This window comes from Ascidiella aspersa, chromosome 3 (assembly GCF_963924565.1).
Source record: "Ascidiella aspersa chromosome 3, kaAscAspe10.2, whole genome shotgun sequence".
Taxonomy (NCBI): Eukaryota; Metazoa; Chordata; class Ascidiacea; order Phlebobranchia; family Ascidiidae; genus Ascidiella; species Ascidiella aspersa.
The window spans coordinates 10256297-10275047 of record NC_139449.1 but is presented as its reverse complement, the minus strand read 5'-3'; the positions used below and the strand labels follow the sequence as shown (position 1 = coordinate 10275047).

Genomic DNA, 18751 nt, shown 5'->3' with positions numbered 1-18751 from the left:
TGCAAAAAAAAATACGCTATACCAATAACACTACCTTTCGAAAGAGTTTAGCGTTTTTTTGATGAGCCAAGGTTTAGTGTTCTTTCTGAAATACAAACGCGGTCAATTTAACAGGGTAATTCTGAAATATCGTTTTCCTTATTTCAAAAAGCCACGTCATTGTCCGTAGGATATAAGTTCGTCCAAATCTTCTTCACCCATACGGTATAATCAAATTTGCACTTTATTTTTAGGCGAATTGTCGAACAGTTATACGTATTTTACTGTTTTACGAAATTAACGAATATAAATTATAAACGTTTACAAATTAAATCTGAACGTTAAAAATAGCCTTGAAACCGTACACGACTAAGCATGACCATAATCTTGGTTTCTATTAGCGAATTGAAATTTAAGAACATAAAATTTAGGAAACCGACAAATGACAGAATGCGTATACTTACATTTCGATCCTAACAAAACCATGGGATATCTCGCGTGGTGACCAAATGTACCACAATTTCACGTCCCATGTGAAAACAGGAAACGCTGCTTGAATTCGTCGAAATTCCTTGCCTATGTGCTGTTCAAATACACTGTAAGTGCGGTCCAAATACACTATCGCCGATTTTCTTTCCACAGTTTAAAATAAAAAGAAATAAATCGGTCTTCTCGTGCGGAAAAAGTTATTAATCGACGTTGGGCAGCATATACCGGCTGACTTCATCAGCGTTAAAGTATAAAATGCAAGCTCAGAAAAAAACCTAGCTCAGCACCTATAAACCTATAACAAGCATCTATCTTGGCCGACCTGCATTTCAGAAGTCTACCTACCTAGTTAACCATGCTACAGAGCAAAGTTATAGTACAAGCAGGGCAAGCTAGAAAAACACCAATAGCCTGTGACGAGGTTTGAACCCACGAACTTCGCAAACCATTGGACAACTCTTTCGTTCTGTAACTTAGGTTGCAGTGTAAACCGAACTGAGATTAAGCCGCAATTGCAGAGCGTTGCAATATTTGGTCGACAATCACTATACTGCACTATACTGTTAAGGCGGAAACACACAATGAGACATAATCTGAAAGTAGAAAATACTTTTAAACCACAGTATTAAACCAACGACATAATCAAACCAAATTAGCAGTATTATCCGGGAAAAGAACTTAAACGTCTGAATAAGACTAAACCTGTCGGAATAAGTCCAAACTCCATCGGAATAAGGCCTAGAATGCGAAAACAACGCCTGAAATTGCAGGAAGAGGGTATGAGACGAACGGAGGCCATGGGTCTGGCATCGGCCGTTTTGGATACGATGTTTGGGCCCACTAGTTTAAAAGGCGCCACTAGGGCGCCGCTGTAATGTCACAAGAATTTTTTACAGTGTATGGGCGTTATTTGTGTGTGATGGTGGGGTTATAGAAATTTGGTTGGGGTTGAAATTTGTAGGGGGCTAGTGATGTACGTAGGGTTGGGGTTTGGGGTTAGGTAAAGTGTTGTATAGGCCTGATTCTGTCCATTTAGGACTTACTCCGACGACCGTTATTACGGTTTATTTTAGACGATATTACGACTTTTAGGTATAACTCCGACTGTGGTCTTATTTCCTTTGTTAAAAACACTTTCGGAATAAGTTACATTTTCCACTAGAGAAACCTTAAACTTACTCCAAACAAACGTGTAATGCTAACTCAATTCATTTTTGGTTAAAATGTACAATGCATTTTAAGGCTTTTAAATGTTATATAAATCGAAGAAGTGATGCAGATCAAAAATAAACATTCAGACATCGAATTCCATCAAGGGAATGTCTTACTTTGTAGAATTTCTGCAAAATAATTTCTTTTTCACAAAGCTGTGTACTAAATATAGCTAAAACCATGAAACGACTACCTGAACAACTTTTGGGTGATTTCAACACAATGGTGACGATGCGAGTGCATTGCTGCAGCTAAAAAGATTATATCAATGTTAACTTGATCTATTTGTAGAAAGACCTAGGAGATTCGCAGCCATTTTTAGTTATGTAACATCGACATACCCTTTCCAAATGCTCTGAAGATGAGGTTTGCACATTATACCTGTGTTGTCTTTAGAGGCAAGTACTATATACCTTTCCTAAATCGCTTGATCACCACACACGAAACCATTAATTAACATAGAATCCGATAAGCTCACATACCACTCCTCGACACATTGATTGTACGTTTGGATAATGTGTGTTTTACCGACCAACACGGACAGAGTCCTGCATTTTACATCGCATTACCCGCTGAGCCACAAACGTGCGGTCGTACATGCCTTAACGAACCGAGCTATACGCCTCACGCCTCACAAGGAAAAATTGCCTGAGTGCACACAGCCATACGCCGAAATGGAGGCTTAAATAATCCCGACATAAACCTTCTATTCGACTAACGGGCGGTTTAGTGGTAATGCCCTACATTTTAAATTTATCGGAGGTTATCTAGAGCAGTGGTTCTCAAACTGGGGTCCGCGGTCCTTTTGGGGTCCGCCAGACAATTTTCTGGGACCGCGAAGCACCTAACAAAAAATCAAAACAACGCTCCTGAAGAAAAAAAGATCTTGAGCCAAAACAATTCAGGAATCTTACTTTTCCAAAGCAAGCTGATTAGTTGTTGATTCACGTTATTGTACACTTTGAGTTGAATTGTCCATTGTGACGTCTTAGTATTGCATTGTGCTAATAATGAGAGTTACGTTTTACTGTTTGCTGCGCTGCCACTGTGAGCTGTACGGTCACGGTTTTAAAACTGATCGTGATTGCTTCACACAAAAAAAGTGATTCGTTAGAGGTTAACTAGCCGAGCTGATAGCAAAGAAGCAAGTGCACCCATCCTATTGATACCATTAAAAACAAATCTTATTTTGTGTATATTTTTAAGGGACCGTGAGCAATTTAAAAAGTTGCTGAGGGACCGTTGCGCAATTTTTCCAAAAAAGTTTGAGAACCACTGATCTAGAGAATGTTACGGGACTTTGTAATGTCATTAGCCATAACCCCATACTAAACTCTGGGTAGGCTGCCTTCGCGACCCTAAGACCATGTCAATATAGTCAACACAAAGGGTTTATTCTATTTATTGTATACCCTGTACTGAATGTTTTGCTATACATATTGTCTCCCCTATGAAGCAGGGCATTTATTAAATACTAGAAGAAAAGAACAGAAGCATCAAAATTAGCATTAGCCAGTGATGCGACCAGCCAAATGAATATCATAACATCGACTTTAAATTTCGTGTATGGTGACTCGAACGGTAGACTACCATCCCGGGTCTTTCTAGAATCATGGTCGATACAAGCATGCCAACACAATAAACATAATCAAGACACTTTTATTGCACTCTTGTACCATACTGTGCAGTAGCGGGCTTAAGAAAGCTGCAGCCTCGTTTTTATCGCATTGGCCAGTTATCGGGTGTTTATTTCGTTTTTTCTCGCCGCTTGGTGTAGAACGCGGTTCATTGTGGTTTTTCCTTTAATGTTTGTCGGGTATATATATTGTTTTTCGCCTATAGTTGAAATAAAATTGCACTGATAAACATTGCCCGTATGATAGTCAAAACGTTGGGACCTTAATAAATTTGACAGGAAGAACAATTTTACAATCGAAAAAATGTCTGGCAGCAACAGTACATTTTATTAGTAGTAAACAACAGATTATAATTGCAAAAACAGGTTGGGTTAAAGCACAAACTCTACTAAACAAAGACGTATATGATTACATATCATAAAACGATAAAGTTAAACGGAGATAAATCGTAGATATTAAATTAAGCTTATGGGTTGCGCACATAAAGCACCGATGTACGATAATGTGAAAATAATTAAACGTGGAAGATTAAATCTCAGGTGCTTTTGATAGAACAGCTGATACATGTGCTCCTTAAACACGATTTTCGATACAAAACTGGTGAAACAGTTTTAAGATTTTGCTTAGTGCATGAGTTTCGGAATTAGACAATGAGCCTGGTTCCGATGGAAATTATAAAGAATACAAGTAAAACAGTTTAGGTTTATGTCGAAGGAAACTTGGCATTCAAGCAGCTGATTTCATCAGAGGGGTGTCTTTCTTCGAGGAGTTTCTGTAAAAAAGATGATTAGATATCAAATAAGAACGAACTATAAAGTTATTGAATAAAAGTTTAACTTAATCCAAGCATTGTTTTATATTTGCTGGAAATATGGAAAAGTTTATTCAGTTTTCAAAACACATAAAACCTGCAAAACGTTTTGAACTGAACCTAAATGCTTCAATTTGTTACATGTTGGCAAACTAGAAATTTAGGTAAATTTTAAGATTGAACAAAACAACAATTTGACAATTGTTACGTTGACGTTTTTTTGAAATTTGTTAAATTTACCACAAAAAGAACATGCAGAACACTTGCAATAGTTCAACGTTCATTTAAAAAAAAAATCATTCAGCTTGATTTTAAAGAAATGACTTATTTTGTACTACTATGCGACCAACCCTTTGGTTTGTCTCTACAAATCAATCAGTAAACACGAACGTCGTGATTTGCTAAAATTTTGGCTCAATACATTGGTATGAAAATTGTAATTGATGTAATTAATTACAATTTTTAATGTTATTGTAATGTAATTGAAACATTTAAGAATGTAATTGTATTTGTAAATGTATTTAAACTGAATTAATAGGATTGATCTAATTCTAATGTGTACTAAACCTGTTGAGAAAAAGTCCTAGGAGCTTCGCAGCCCTCGATCCCTCCAAGTGTCTTCCGAAGAAATCCTCCGCTTCTTCAAAGGTTGCCAGGAGAGGTTCGTCCTTGGTTTCAGGGAAGATGGTGGCGATGAGAGCGGCTCCCAGTGCAACCACACCCAGGATCGTCTGAATATTAAAAAGTGACTTTTAAGAATTGCTAAACATTCTTTAACCCAGGCGTTTTGTTTTTACCCAGGCAAGTATTGTTTTATGTTGCATACAGTGGTTTGTTCCCAAAGAAAATGTTCCTAAAAAATGTTCCTAAAGATTAATAGAGTCTAAAAAGAAAAACGACCTGAGTGAGCCAAGGTACATAAAACTGCAATTGTATGAGAAACGGCGATAAAAGGCTTCCTATTCGAGCTGCGGTTGATGAGACTCCAAATGACGTTGCCCTGCAGAAAACAAATGTAAAATAAAAACTTCAGAATTTGAATCCGACCAAAACTTGCTACAATGTTGCAAATTGAAAAATCAAAAGCCTTGCAGCATTTTTATTAAATTATAGGGTTAATACCGCTTTGACAATTTTTTTAAACAGTATATAGCGACACTACACCGACCCGGATTTATCGAAGCGTTATTTGTTATTTTCTTATTTTTCTCTTGCCTTTTCATCGGCGGTTCTAGTGTTTTTCTTTTATTCGGCGCATCTAAAATAAAGACTTGCCATTGCCTTAAGTACAACAATTACGTAAGTTTGCTGACCTTCCTAAAGTGGGAAACAGCTCAGCTGTCTGTTGATAAATTCCGGCGAAGGTGATACTAGACATAAAACGGCCTATCAAGGAGAGCACCAGACCGACTTTCTGAAAACCTGAGATATGAAACACATCAATTTATTGTATATTTTACACCAATATCACAAAATACCAAATTACCCCATATAACAGGGAAAATAAGTAATTTTAATGCCAGTTTGAGACCAGAAACCAAAAAGACATTTAGACAAATTTGTTCTCAATTGGAGTTTTAACACCATCGTGCCTCGTAAAGTGTTTCAGTGTTTCAGAATACGTTAATAACTGTGTTGCTAATTTAAAAATAACGCTTCTAATTTAAAAATAACCTTTGGTTTAAAAAACAGACATGCAGGTAAACAAGCAAGATTTAAACGACCAAATATATTTATTCAACTAAAACAATGATTCCCAGTGATATATATTTATTCAATGGGTCTTATGCTTCAATCTAGTAATTTAATGAGCAACCAAGCATCTATTTTTGAACAGCTGGAAGTAAAAAATATAAGATAATTGTAATGTACAGTTTGAATATCAGCAAACCTTGGCTTCCGCCTCCAAGTTGTATAACGGCTGTTGAGAGAAGACAAGTGACGGCTGCCAGCGCCAAGGTTGCCACCACAACATTTCTTCTGCCGAACTTAATAAGAAGGGGAACGCTTAGAAAGGCAGCGGCCACTTCCATGGCGCCGCCTAGTGCGTTGTTGACGAAAATATTTCCCACCATGTTGCCGCCGTTCAGGCATAAGCCAAAGTAGAGTAGACTAGAAATAACGTGTTTACAAACATAAATAAAAACATGTTTTAACCTTTGGGAAAGTTCAGACTTGAACTCTTTTAAAAATTTAATTGTTTTACAAGGAAGTTTATTTCCACTGTGAGCAGTATTCTTGTCAGTAGATCCATTTAAATTGTAAAATAAAACCGATGCTGAATTTATTTTGCAAGCTTTGGAAGCATGGAGCCAATTTTTATGTAATTATAGGGTATTTTTATATTACATCTTGGAATAACAAATCCTAATAGTGCGTAATAACTATATTTAGTTACTCCAATTAAATAAATTCTATCCGTTAAATAAATTCTATCCATTGTAATTTCGGAGTCGAAAAAGTTACACAATAAACTTGTAAAAGCTAATTTAAATACAGCGCGTAAATTTTCCACCCTATTAATTACGATTTGTTAGATCAACATTAAATGTTAGTAAAGCTTTAAATTAATAATTTTTACAACACGAGTTAAAACAAAAATACACGAAAAACTGTATTTCTATTTTACCTGACAGATGCCCATACCACCGTATTGCATAAAAGAATAAATCTTGTTAATGGATGCTTGACTAACTCCTTTATTGATACGGCTGGTTTCTGTTAAAAAAATATGTTTCTGTTAAAATACTGTTTTTTAACATAAATAAAACCGCAACTTTATGTATATTTTAAACCTTGTTTACAGGAATGCAAATTTTCTGTCAATGTGTCTTGTCTTGCAATAATTTGTGATTTAAAGTAAGATAAAATATCTCAACAATTTGAAAGACCTAATAAGTAAGAGTTTGCATTTTAAATGATATCCAAACAAGTACCTCAAAAGTTTTCAAAAAAGTATTTAGCCTAACTACAACATGTCTAAGATCGGCCCATGCAAAGTTAATTTAGCTATTTCGACTCTGGTATGCGATCTAACCAGAGCTGTGAAGTCGGGCTCGGGCTTTGGTAGACGGTATACTTGGAACTCGGAACAGAAGAATCAGTTTGTTTGCTGGAGTCAGACTCGGGGCTAGGATCTCGGGTAAGACCACGCAAGAGTCCCGAGTCCGACGTACACATGTACAGTGCCAATTTTTTAAACTGATATTGCTGCCAACTTTAAAGTGTAATGGCGGAAATTTCTCAACCATGTATTGTGAATGGATGAACTACACCCCTATGAGGGGATTGTTAAAATCCACCTTTATTTAGGTACGAAAATAGTAAAACACAGGTTGTATAGGCGCGGCCGGGCTCGGGACTCGACAAAGTCGCACATTTGGTCGGAGTCGCGACTCGGGTTCATTCTATTAAAACAATTGATAAATACTACCTTGAAGCATTTCAATTACATGAATTTTACCTATTTGAAAGCCAAATCAAAAGTCGGTGCGGGCTGTAAAAAATCTAGCTGAGAATTATGTTGGTAACAAGTGAAATTTTCAAGCTGGCCACATAGCATTAAAGCGCAAAAGAAATTAAATCTTCCATATTATCCCCAGGGTTCGGGACTCGATTTGTGAGAAACACTTTATCGGAGTAAAATGTTCAATGTAACGACAACACATGGAACTGTGATTTTCGACAAAATCGATAACAAAAGAACAGCTTTCAACCATTATTTAAAAAAAAAGATTTTTTTTCATAAATGTTTAAACAAGTCTGTTTTAGAAAATCTTCTGAAAGATAAGCGCTTCCTAAAACCAACCTTGTGATTCGCCTGGCTCCGAATGCGTTCTATGATCGCCGTTGGCACCGTTCCATTGTTTCGACGCGCCATCATGCGAAACGTTTTGACAGCTTCTATCGATTTACCTTTTGACAGCAGCCATCTAGGTTTGTTCAAAACATTAGACTTGTAAAGATAAAATTACATCTTTTCTAGGGTTGCTAATCGTTATCTATATTTGACCAAATAAGAATATTTTTACCATTTACCGCCAAAACAATTACCTTGGGTAACAAAATTACTTTAATAAGAATATATGCTCAACATAAATAGAACAGAAGAGAATCAATAAAAACTTTAAACTCAATAAAAATATTATTAAGAAGTTGCAAAACACGAAATAAATCGATCTCCGGGGTTAATTTAACTCAGGGTGAACAAAACGAGCCAGTGCTTCTGCCCATCTTATTCACCTTGGCGACTTGGGCAAGACAAGGAACATGTAGAGAATAATAGGGATTGTGAACAACGAAAAGGAAATCTCCATTTCCCTCCAGTGAGGCCAACAGTAGGCCAACCCGGCCATGACGATACAACCGACAGCAAAGGTAAATGTATACAGGGCTGCCAAGTAGTGGCGAAATGATGCCTTGCTAATCTCCGTAACTGTTTGGAAGGCAAAACAACGCAAGTATATACAGGGATGCCAAGTAGTGGCGAAATGATGCCTTGCTGATCTCCGTAACTGTTTGGAAGGCAAAACAAGTTCATAAATTGTCAAACATGTTCGAAAATCGGCAAAACGTTGATCGCTCGCCAAAAATGTAATCAGTGGAATGGAAAATCATACCTATAAATTTATAATAACATTGGCGATCGTAAGTTAGTTGAGACCACGCGATTAATGGCGTGCACTGATAATTATCCGAACTCACATAAAAGTATTTTTGAAATATTAAAATATATTTTAATAACAATGTGCTTTGGACATTACACTTTCTCTAAATGGGTACCTCGTGAAATGATAAATTAACATGATATCGCTGACCACTTAAGTATTCACTCTTTTTAGCACACTACAGTATTCGGATCACGAACAACATAGACAAACAAATATTATATTGGGTTATGCGTTCGGCAATTATGAGGTATGCGTCGATCGCTTACATTCTTAGGGATTTACCGTAAATGAACGCTGACACCTGCACTGGAATGACGGTGAGAGCCACCATAAAACGGAAAAACATCGCCCAGTAAAAGTTGGGTGAAAATGCAAGGGATACACCGAAGATGAGCCACAAAACGGATGAAACCTTGCACACCATAATCCGACCGAACCTGCAAAACAAGTGGATAATTTCAATTTGTTTTGGTAGCCTTGGGATACTAACAATAAAACTTACGACTCTTCATCATGCATGGGCAATCTAATCTAAGACCAACAAAATAATGCAGTACAGCTGACGATATCACCGCTGTTAAAATATTTATTATTATATAAACATTGTAATTAGTTACTTTTTTAGTTTGCGATAAACGTAAAATAAGTGCTAAATGAGTTGAATTGGAAATAGACTTAAATAATTGAAGACTTCGACTGTTGCCTAACTAACTTGCTATTTCTTACACATAACTTGATTTGGATTTAAAATAACACGACTCGGACCTGAAATTAGAAACTTAATCCGTGATCCCCTGCAGTTTAACAATTACAGGATTTGGAATTCTATTATTAACGTTTCTTGCCTGTCACTTAGCATTCCTCCCAAAGCCGCTCCGACCGTAACGCCCAAGTAGTAAGCTGTAGAGGCCAGCGGCATCTTGTAAAGGTCATCACAAACCAAGTTCCACTAAAAGCAAATATATGGTAGCTTACTTTGCCGCCAAATGCCAAAAGCTTTAAACCATCTTTTTACAAAAAATTATAAAAAATTAATATTATTAATTGCACTTTGGTTCGCGCTTTAGTATATACGTTGTATTTTTTATAGATTGCTTAAGTTTCTGCAAGCATCAACAGATATAGGCCCAAACTTTCCCGCCTCAACTTTTGGCTTAGATGCGAAAACTGTAGTTCCAGGGTTCATTTTCTTAGACGTTAGTAAATTGGTAAAGACTATGCAAAATTAATTGTAGAATCATTTTGCAGACAAAATATTTTGTTTATTTATTTCGATTTATGCCGCTTCAAATCAAAAATCCCATTCCCAGAGACAGTAACAAACTGGCACTTCGCATAAAAGATTTACCTTCAAGAGAACGTTCGACCTGTTTCGGTTTATTGTTCAATCTTTGGAGACCATTCACGAACATCATATAAATTAAGCTTCTGGCAATGCTTCCCTGCGTTCTACGATGGGTGAAAATTACATGGCCCTGCCTCTTCATGTATTACCGCGACAATAAATTCTGATACGGCGAGATATTTGGGGTATTATCGAAAAACATATTTGATAAATATACTTTATGTAGATAACGCTTACGACCATGTTATTTCATTTTTGGCCATTCATTTGTGTATGACGCCATGTTATGACGTATTTTATTACGCCATGTTATGACGTATTTTAAGTTTATATACCTCCATAGAGAAGTGGCCAGATACATAGAGTTAAAACAATGACGTAACGATATTTTGGGGTTTTAGTCCCCCAATCAAGGCCCCTAGGGGTGCGGAGCTGAGTTCGTGTTACCTGAGTAGTCATGGTTTCTTTAAGTTCCGACCTGTCGAAGTGAAAGCCATTATCACACGGGATTGTCTCGCGTTTGTCGGTCGCTTGTGTCACTCCAACGACGCATTCCAATGTCAGGTTCTGCTTACAGGGACTAAAGTCGAACTTGTATTGCTGGCAGCGATCAAGGTCCTCAAGAAAAAAGATTTAAAACGTGTTTAGAAACATTGAAAAAACTAATGTAACAGCAACAAATGAAAAAAATTAACAATGAGTACTTGTACTGTTGGCAGCAATCAAGTCACTTAGGCCAAGACACCAAGTCACTTTTTAAAGCGGGAACAATTATTTGAACGCATCGTGTTTTACTTATGTATAATTCTCTGATCTAACCACTGTTTCTGTTATAGAAATTGTAGATTTTGTTTGTACATCGAAATATAGGAAAAATATATCACGTAACGCAAAAACAATCATTAATGCTCCATGAAAACCGGGACAACAGGTTAACAACCTATCAGAATCATTATTTATCACCCCTTTGTCTGGCTGCTAATTTTTACCAAAATGTGACGGAAAAAGCATACTCATGACAATATGCATAGCTGAGAGTTAATATTAAGTGTTCAAAACACGATCAAGTATATTTAAATATTCGTTCTTTAGGACCTAAAAAATGCAGTTAAATGCCTTACTCCTGTTACGTTGTTTATTGGTATGAAGTGGTTGACAATAAGTGGATCGCTTATTGAAAGGTTTCCATCGATCAGAATTTCACAGTGAGATGTCGGCAGTTCAACTGAGGAAGAAATGTTCTAGTTTACGAGTCGTGATATCGCGTTTATTTGCTCTGACAAGACACAGGTAAATTTGGCGGTGAGTACATATAGTTGTGGTGCACGGACCGTAAACTTTCGCTGCCAACACTAGATAACAATTGTGTGGTACGCTGCAGCAAAACGAAGAGGCGCATGACCCATTCGCGTTAAATTTTAAATGTTCCAAACCACATCGATTTACCCCAATCGAAATTATCCTAGCCTATATCCAAAGCGAAACAATGACAATGCACGAAACGTGCTACGTTTATCACTAGAAATTCTCGTTTCACTTAAACATCATTTGAAGGCTTTAAAACAGTGCTACAGAATCGGTTAAAAATTCGAGCCCGACCCTCGAGACCGACTCTGGTCGAAAAAATATGCCCGAGTCCGACTCAGGACAAATGTGCGATTTACCGAGTCCAACTCGGACTCTACAGTAGCCTATGTATTTTACCCAATTACGTCACTAATTAAGGTGAATAATCGGCAATCCACTGATAGCGGTGCATATCACTCACCTACCCACAATATATAGACAGAAAATATTCAACCATATGCCTTTCCATTTTTGAAATTTAAAGTTTGCGGCCGAAAGTTGGTATTGCGCATGCGTACGCCGGACTTGAGACTCGGATAGTCTTTGTGGTATTACTCGATCCTCGAGTCCGAATCCAGCAAAAACAAACCGACTCCGCCAAGTCCCGAGTCCCGAGTCCGACTCCGACACCGCAGCCCTGTTTTAAACGGATTTAGACAACATGTATATCAACAGGCCCTGTAACAGTAATACTAATGTATACGAATATCTCATTTAACAACAACTTATTTACTTCATAAGGAAATGCAAAATGAGTCAAACTTACGAAGAAAAACTGCTCCTAGATGGTAGAATGGAACAACTAAATTGGTAAATATTCCGAAAAAAATTAAAACGTTCTGGTATTTTCCCGAACCAGAAACTTTGTCCAGTAGTACTTCGTACAAGGAGTTTTCTTCGTCTTTGAAGCTCATATTGTAACAGCAGTTAACCCGACCTGTGAGAATTAAGTATATTACCATTTTATATAAGCGCTTAACTTTAAATTTTGGAATCGAAATCGTCAACAGCGTTCAAAAATTACTAGGGCACTATACGGCGCACAGTGAAAGGAATAATAGCGTGTTGATTTTTACAATTACATATTAGGGCAGGGTTTCAAAAACTATGAAGCTTGACCGGTTCTAGGCTAAGGACTCATAGAGAGATGCCAGTTCGCCAATCTAGAAATTTAGTCGGAACAGAATCGTTTGTTTGCTCTTTTTGCGCTGCACAACAAGCGGGTTTTTTACCTTTGGTTTCATCGCTACAATTCGTGGATTTTCGTCACACTTTTTAACGTTTTGGCACAGAATACATTTTTTGCACTTTAAGCGTATCAAGCGAATTTTGCACATTTGGTTACAACTCGTTATAATTCTCATTTGATATTTCCAGCCGTGGTTTGTAGCATACGAATATAATTAATTTACTTCGAAGATTTAGTAATACCGCCAAATTCACAAAAAATGCTAATATTGCTACACAATCCAGCAAAGTCTGGATTATCGCAACACGCATTTATTTGACCTCAATATGTTGAACTGCCTCATAAGCAGTTTTCTCGACGCGATATGCCAATCTCTCTTTTTTCACTAACGTCGAATATATACAGGTTGGATCGCTTGGGTGGGTTTGTGTCAATCATTGGTAAGAATATTTCCGAAGACTTTCCTGGTTGTTCAATTGTATTTGAAAACACGTTTTTTTTTTTTTTTTTTTTTGCAGAAAAATGATGATTTTGCACATATCATTATTTGCTTTAGTTAATATGACGTCATAATAGCATTCTATGTTCAGACACCTAGATAGGCTACAAATAACCTTCGATAGGTGAAAATATATTTCAAAAAAAGGCAATACGGCTAATTTAACTGAAGTAAATCTTTTGGGCCTACAGCGGGCGACATATGACCAAACTATTAATGTAATGTTTCCAAATGTAAAGTTAAATTTCGAATTTTCCTGTTGCAATGGAACTGTTACCTTAAAGTTTACAGCTGTGATGTCATTATGACGTCATATGCTGGTCTAATCGTTTAATTTAATTGTCTTTATTGTTTGTTTGAACTTTACCTTTAATATAAGACTAATCTCAAGGTGTTTGGACTATTATGAAATTTCAGCCTATATAGACATGCGTATGGTTTTGATGTCATTATGACATGTTAGACACTAACTTTTCCGGGGACTTTTTTTTGGGAATTCCGGGGACCTTTCCGGATATGATTCAGCAAAAAAATCTTGTGTTGCAATTAGTCCTAGGTTTGAGCCTTTTTTCACCTAGATTTACTGGCCTAAAATAGAACTTGTATTCACTTCAGAACTAGCATTTGTTTTATTCCCAGAATCGAAGTAGGCTAAAATTTGGATGCGATCCCAATACTATTTATTTTAAGCGAATTACACCGCCTCTTCCATTGGTTTCTCAACTTTAAGCGTTTGTCCAATTACCGGCTGCAATTCTTAACAATTCTTAAAACAAAATTCATATTTGTTGCTTTTTAATATGTCTAAATAAAACTAATCGTAACTTAAACTAGAGTAAGTGTGGTGGGACTGAAAAAGTGATAGCAACTGTAACATAACGAATATAAGGCACAGAACTTTTATGGTACTTTAATACAACACTGATTATTATTAAAAATACGCACTTCTCTTGCTGCACGTATGTCACCAACTAATTTGCAGTAACCCTCATGTTAAACATATTTTAACCTATACCTTGTTTCTCGAAACTCAATTCTACATTACTTTCCTGTCTGAAGTATGCCCCTTTTCCGAAAAAGGTTTCACAGAACATATTGAAATAAGCCATATAGGACAACTTTTTTTGCAAACGATGCGGCTTTGTTGGTCGACTGCTTAACTACAAAGGCTCTTGTTGCGTTAGACTTTAACGCTTCACTGGCGGTTAGCATTACTTCAATGAGAGAGTGGAACACAAATTGTCAAGTTTTAGTGGAATACCACACAGAATACCCAAGTGAATTTATCTGAATCCCGTATAACGGTGTAACTTAATAGACTATGTAGTACACCGGTGTTTTAACACTTTTGTAACATGTTTAGCATGTTTTAAAACGATCTTCGTCTGCTTTGCGGTAATGTGGTTATCGTTTTAACTTGTGGTACATTAGGTTTAACATTGATGAACATAACACTTCTCGTTTGGCAGACAACATTTTGCCTAAAGTTTCCTAGTGGAAATCACAGTTAAGCGTTGTAGCTCTAGAACAAAAATGACTGTTTAATCTAGGATTTCTGCAATCTTGTCTTGCAACACGTGGTGTTTATTACGGCATCTAAACTTTTCATCAACAAAAAGATACTCGCCCAAACATAGAAGCGTTTAGGTGTATTAAAAATAAATGTTGGATATTTTAAAGTGATTTCGTTTCCAAGTGGCATTGACTCATTGAACAACTGCATTGCACTATTAGGCCCATCTATGGTGGCCCATGACTGCCATCCTGTTTTTTTTTCAATTTAACAAAAAAAAAAATAATTTAAAAAAAAAAAAAAAAAATTTAAAAAAAAAATGAAAATAAAAAAAAAAATAAAAAAATTATTAAAAAAAAAAAAATTAAATTTCGACGTGGCCCAGGACTGCCATTCCCATATAAAACGCATTTCGGTCGGACCATCACTGCCAATCATAGAATACCTTCTATTGTGTGCTGTTAAGTTCCAAGCCAGCGCAGGGAGGTTTGCCACTTGGTCTTTTAGGCCTTCTGGTGGGATTCACCAAAGGGAAGTTGGCAGAGTAAACAAGATATCGATTAGAAATTTTTACACATTACTCAAAGCAACCTAACTTAGCCAGCAATCAGACTTATAAAAAAAAAAACATAAAAATATTCATATTTATGAATATTAATATTCAGTAATATTCGGCCCTTAAATTAAAATGTGCCCTAAGTGACTTACATAGGGTGATAGCTACGAGTCTACTCTTCAAAATGAGATAAGACTCGACCGCCAATTATTCGGGGATAAGTTATTAATATTCCTTCAAAAATTCATAAACGTCGAAAGTTTCAAATTTTGTCAAAACGTTTATAGGCTGCATCACTTAAGCAACCTGGCCGATCTTTCAATCAGGCTTTATCAAAACCTTGACAAGATGACCGCGCAAAACCAACTTAAACCTGATAACAACTTGTTTGGCGGTCGAGCGGTCGAGTCTTATCTCATTTTGAAGAGTAGACTCGTAGCTATCACCCTATGTAAGTCACTTAGGGCACATTTTAATTTAAGGGCCGAATATTACTGAATATTAATATTCATAAATATGAATATTTTTATGTGTTTTTTTTTAAAAAGTCTGATTGCTGGCTAAGTTAGGTTGCTTTGAGTAATGTGTAAAAATTTCTAATCGATATCTTGTTTACTCTGCCAACTTCCCTTTGGTGAATCCCACCAGAAGGCCTAAAAGACTAAGAGGCAAACCTCCCTGCGCTGGCTTGGAACTTAACAGCACACAATAGAAGGTATTCTATGATTGGCAGTGATGGTCCGACCGTAATGCGTTTTATATGGGAATGGCAGTCCTGGGCCACGTCGAAATTTTCAATAATTTTTTTTTTTTTCAATAATTTTTTTTTTTATTTATTTATTTTTTTTTTTTAATAATTTTTTTTTTTTTTATTTTCATTTTTTTTTTAATTTTTTTTTTTTTTTTTTTAAATTTTTTTTTTTTTGTTAAATTGAAAAAAAAAACAGGATGGCAGTCATGGGCCACCATACCCATCTAATCTATTTGTTGCCGAATAGGTAATGATCTTCGGCATTATAGGCAGGTTTGTCATACCGTCCTTATTTATAAGATTTCCTTATTTTGAAGGCCCAGGTCTTAGAAAATCTAAATGTCCTTATTTCTAATAAATGTCCTTATTTATAAGAAATGTCCTTATTTTCGACTTGCGTCCTTATTTTGTCTTATTTTCAACAACTACAGAACTTCGATCGTTTTCCTCTGGTAACCGGTGTTGAATAATATTCTAAAATTATGCTTTTGCGCCGAGATTTTATGACATCATAAATAAAAAGGTACTCCCGTGGCGTACAAGTTTCAGGATTTATTTCCCATTTTGATTAACCTGCAAATCTTGATTTTTTCATGTGTGTCAACTACCTTTTTGATTTTTTTGGAGCTTGTCAAAAAGATAAAAATTACAGTAACAGTGTTGTAATGAGAATGACTTTTGGTAAAGACTAGTGCACTTAAGTCACTGTTTTATAATGATTGCAATTGACTTAATTCTTTCGGGCAAATGACTTGACATGGACATAAGTGACTTGGGTTGAAATTCAGTGTTTTAACATTTTATTATAAAATTAAGATAGGCCTACTTGATTAAAGTATTAGGCCTAAGCGATTAGATTGCTAAAATTGACTTGAATTGGACTTGGACTTGTTATTTTTTTAAAGACTTTATTTGGACTTTTTTTGTTTTTGTTACGTCTGGGCAAACATAACGAAGCGTATGACTTTGTCGCAACACGTCAGCACATCGAATTATTTATCGCCTTAATGTTGCGTCACGGAAAGTTTTTGTTTAAATTCGATTGCCGATATCTCTTGCTAGAGTTTGCAACGAATGCCTTGTTACACCAATTTTTATGCGTCAGAGCTGTATGTGATGTGACGTATATCCGTTTAATGTGAGCGCTTTGTTTTGAAATTCGCCTTATTGTCAACAATCCGCTATTTTTTAGAATCGAACGCCAGTTACGTCGCAATGTAGATCGAAGCGCTTTTGTTCAAGCCGTATTGGGACAAAAATATTATTTCCGTCTATAAGAGTCGAGAGAAAAAGGTTTAGACCACGCCTTGTTGTCACGTGATTTATTAATGAAAATCGTAAGAATATCTACGTCAATATTTCCTGTGCATTTTAGAAATCTTCTCGCCAATAAGTATAGTCGCACAATCGAATAAATCAACCAGTATCACCCAGTACTGCCTAGTGCAGAGAGAAAATACTGAGACAGCAAAATTGACTGTTCAAGTATCTGAACTAAAGGAAAGAATTGGACCTGTCTGGCCTCACGAAGACAGGCCATCTCAAATCTTGAAGGAGTGTGGTCGATTCATCTTGGCAATTATATAAATGATGACTCATTAATCTGACCCACCCCCTCAACTTAACGAATTGAACTTCATCGTTGGTTTGGAAGAGGGGTGCCCAACATTTCAGCTGTTGACGGTCGCATTGACCGTGAAAAAACGTGTTTATTGTTTTTTTTAATGTGACACTTGACGCAGCTGAGCGGCTGATCGTCTAAGCGGCGCACATGCAGTTCCAGGGTGATATCAAGTTCGTTGACCTGGCCCGCTGTCTGTGGTTTATATTTATTTTTTTTGGTGTTTGGCTTATTAACGAAAAACAGATTTTTATTGTGCTTGACATTTAATCAATGTATTTTCTATCCCATTTGCCAAATAACAGTTTAAGAAACACTCATACAATCTTAATTGTTTAAACAAAGTTTCTATAACTACCGCTCAACCTGTCCCACAGTTTTGCCATAATTCCACTCACAACTCGCATAACACATGCCTGCTCAGCCGTTAATTATGTATCATCATTTCTTATTTTATTTTTGTGACATCATCATTCAGATTGTTTCTAAGCTGATTTATTTTTGCACCAGTCGTAAAAGTTTCTAATCTTAATTTAGCATATCAACCATAAACGCTGACAGCACGGGCACGGCAGCCAACACATGCTTAAATACGTGTTAACGGCCGCGTAACTATTTATCGACGGCCGCATGTTGAACATCGTTGTGTTGAAAGACAAGCTGAATGTATTCTCAAAAGCCTGGTTATCCCATCACTAATTTCTAAAGTCAGCGTCATTCCGACCAACCTTCCAGAAAACTTCCTGCGCAAACTTGAAACAAAAGTTTTTCAATTTATTTGGGGTTCTAAATGGAAGAGGATAAAACGAACAAAATTATGCGCTAGCGTTGGTCAAGGTGGCGCTAACATGATCGATGTGGATGCCTACATCCTCGCGCTGGGTATGAAATGAGTAACAAAACTATTCGATGACAGTTATAAGGCGCCTTGGAAAAAATGGAAAGAAGTAGTATAAGCAACAATGAAATAGAATGTTGGCTTCGCGGAAGCCAATCTGCCCTCTCTCAAAAAGCCCGAAAACTGATTCCTTTGCAAACTATCAGAAAAACAATTGCGGATTACAAACACTTGATTAACATAATGTTTACAAATTTAAGGAACGGTAGACCGTTGTGGATTAACGACCAGGTT

General features: G+C 36.5%; 1 protein-coding gene across 1 annotated transcript; it reads right to left on the bottom strand.

Annotated features, from left to right (window-relative positions):
• Positions 1-4043: 4043 nt before the first annotated feature.
• On the bottom strand, positions 4044-12404 carry LOC146159139 (solute carrier family 22 member 21-like). The gene is made up of 14 exons (XM_083384881.1): positions 12347-12404; positions 11265-11368; positions 10591-10761; positions 9644-9747; positions 9301-9324; positions 9081-9235; positions 8371-8563; positions 7937-8060; positions 6758-6846; positions 6020-6240; positions 5442-5550; positions 5029-5128; positions 4696-4859; positions 4044-4089 (listed from the first exon to the last, which is right to left on the bottom strand). The coding sequence occupies exons 1-14, from the start codon at positions 12402-12404 to the stop codon at positions 4044-4046; spliced, it is 1662 nt and encodes a 553-aa protein (XP_083241007.1).
• Positions 12405-18751: the final 6347 nt, after the last annotated feature.

What these genes read in the sequence shown, in the direction of transcription:
- LOC146159139 (XM_083384881.1), bottom strand. Translation starts at nt 12,404, where the DNA reads ATGAGCTTCAAAGACGAAGAAAACTCCTTGTACGAAGTACTACTGGAC. An exon ending in ACTACTGGACAAAGTTTCTG is followed by an intron (nt 11,369 to 12,346) that starts GTTCGGGAAAAT and finishes TTTCTTCCTCAG; the next exon opens with TTGAACTGCCGACATCTCAC. An exon ending in CCCATGCATGATGAAGAGTC is followed by an intron (nt 9,236 to 9,300) that starts GTAAGTTTTATT and finishes CTTGTTTTGCAG; the next exon opens with GTTCGGTCGGATTATGGTGT.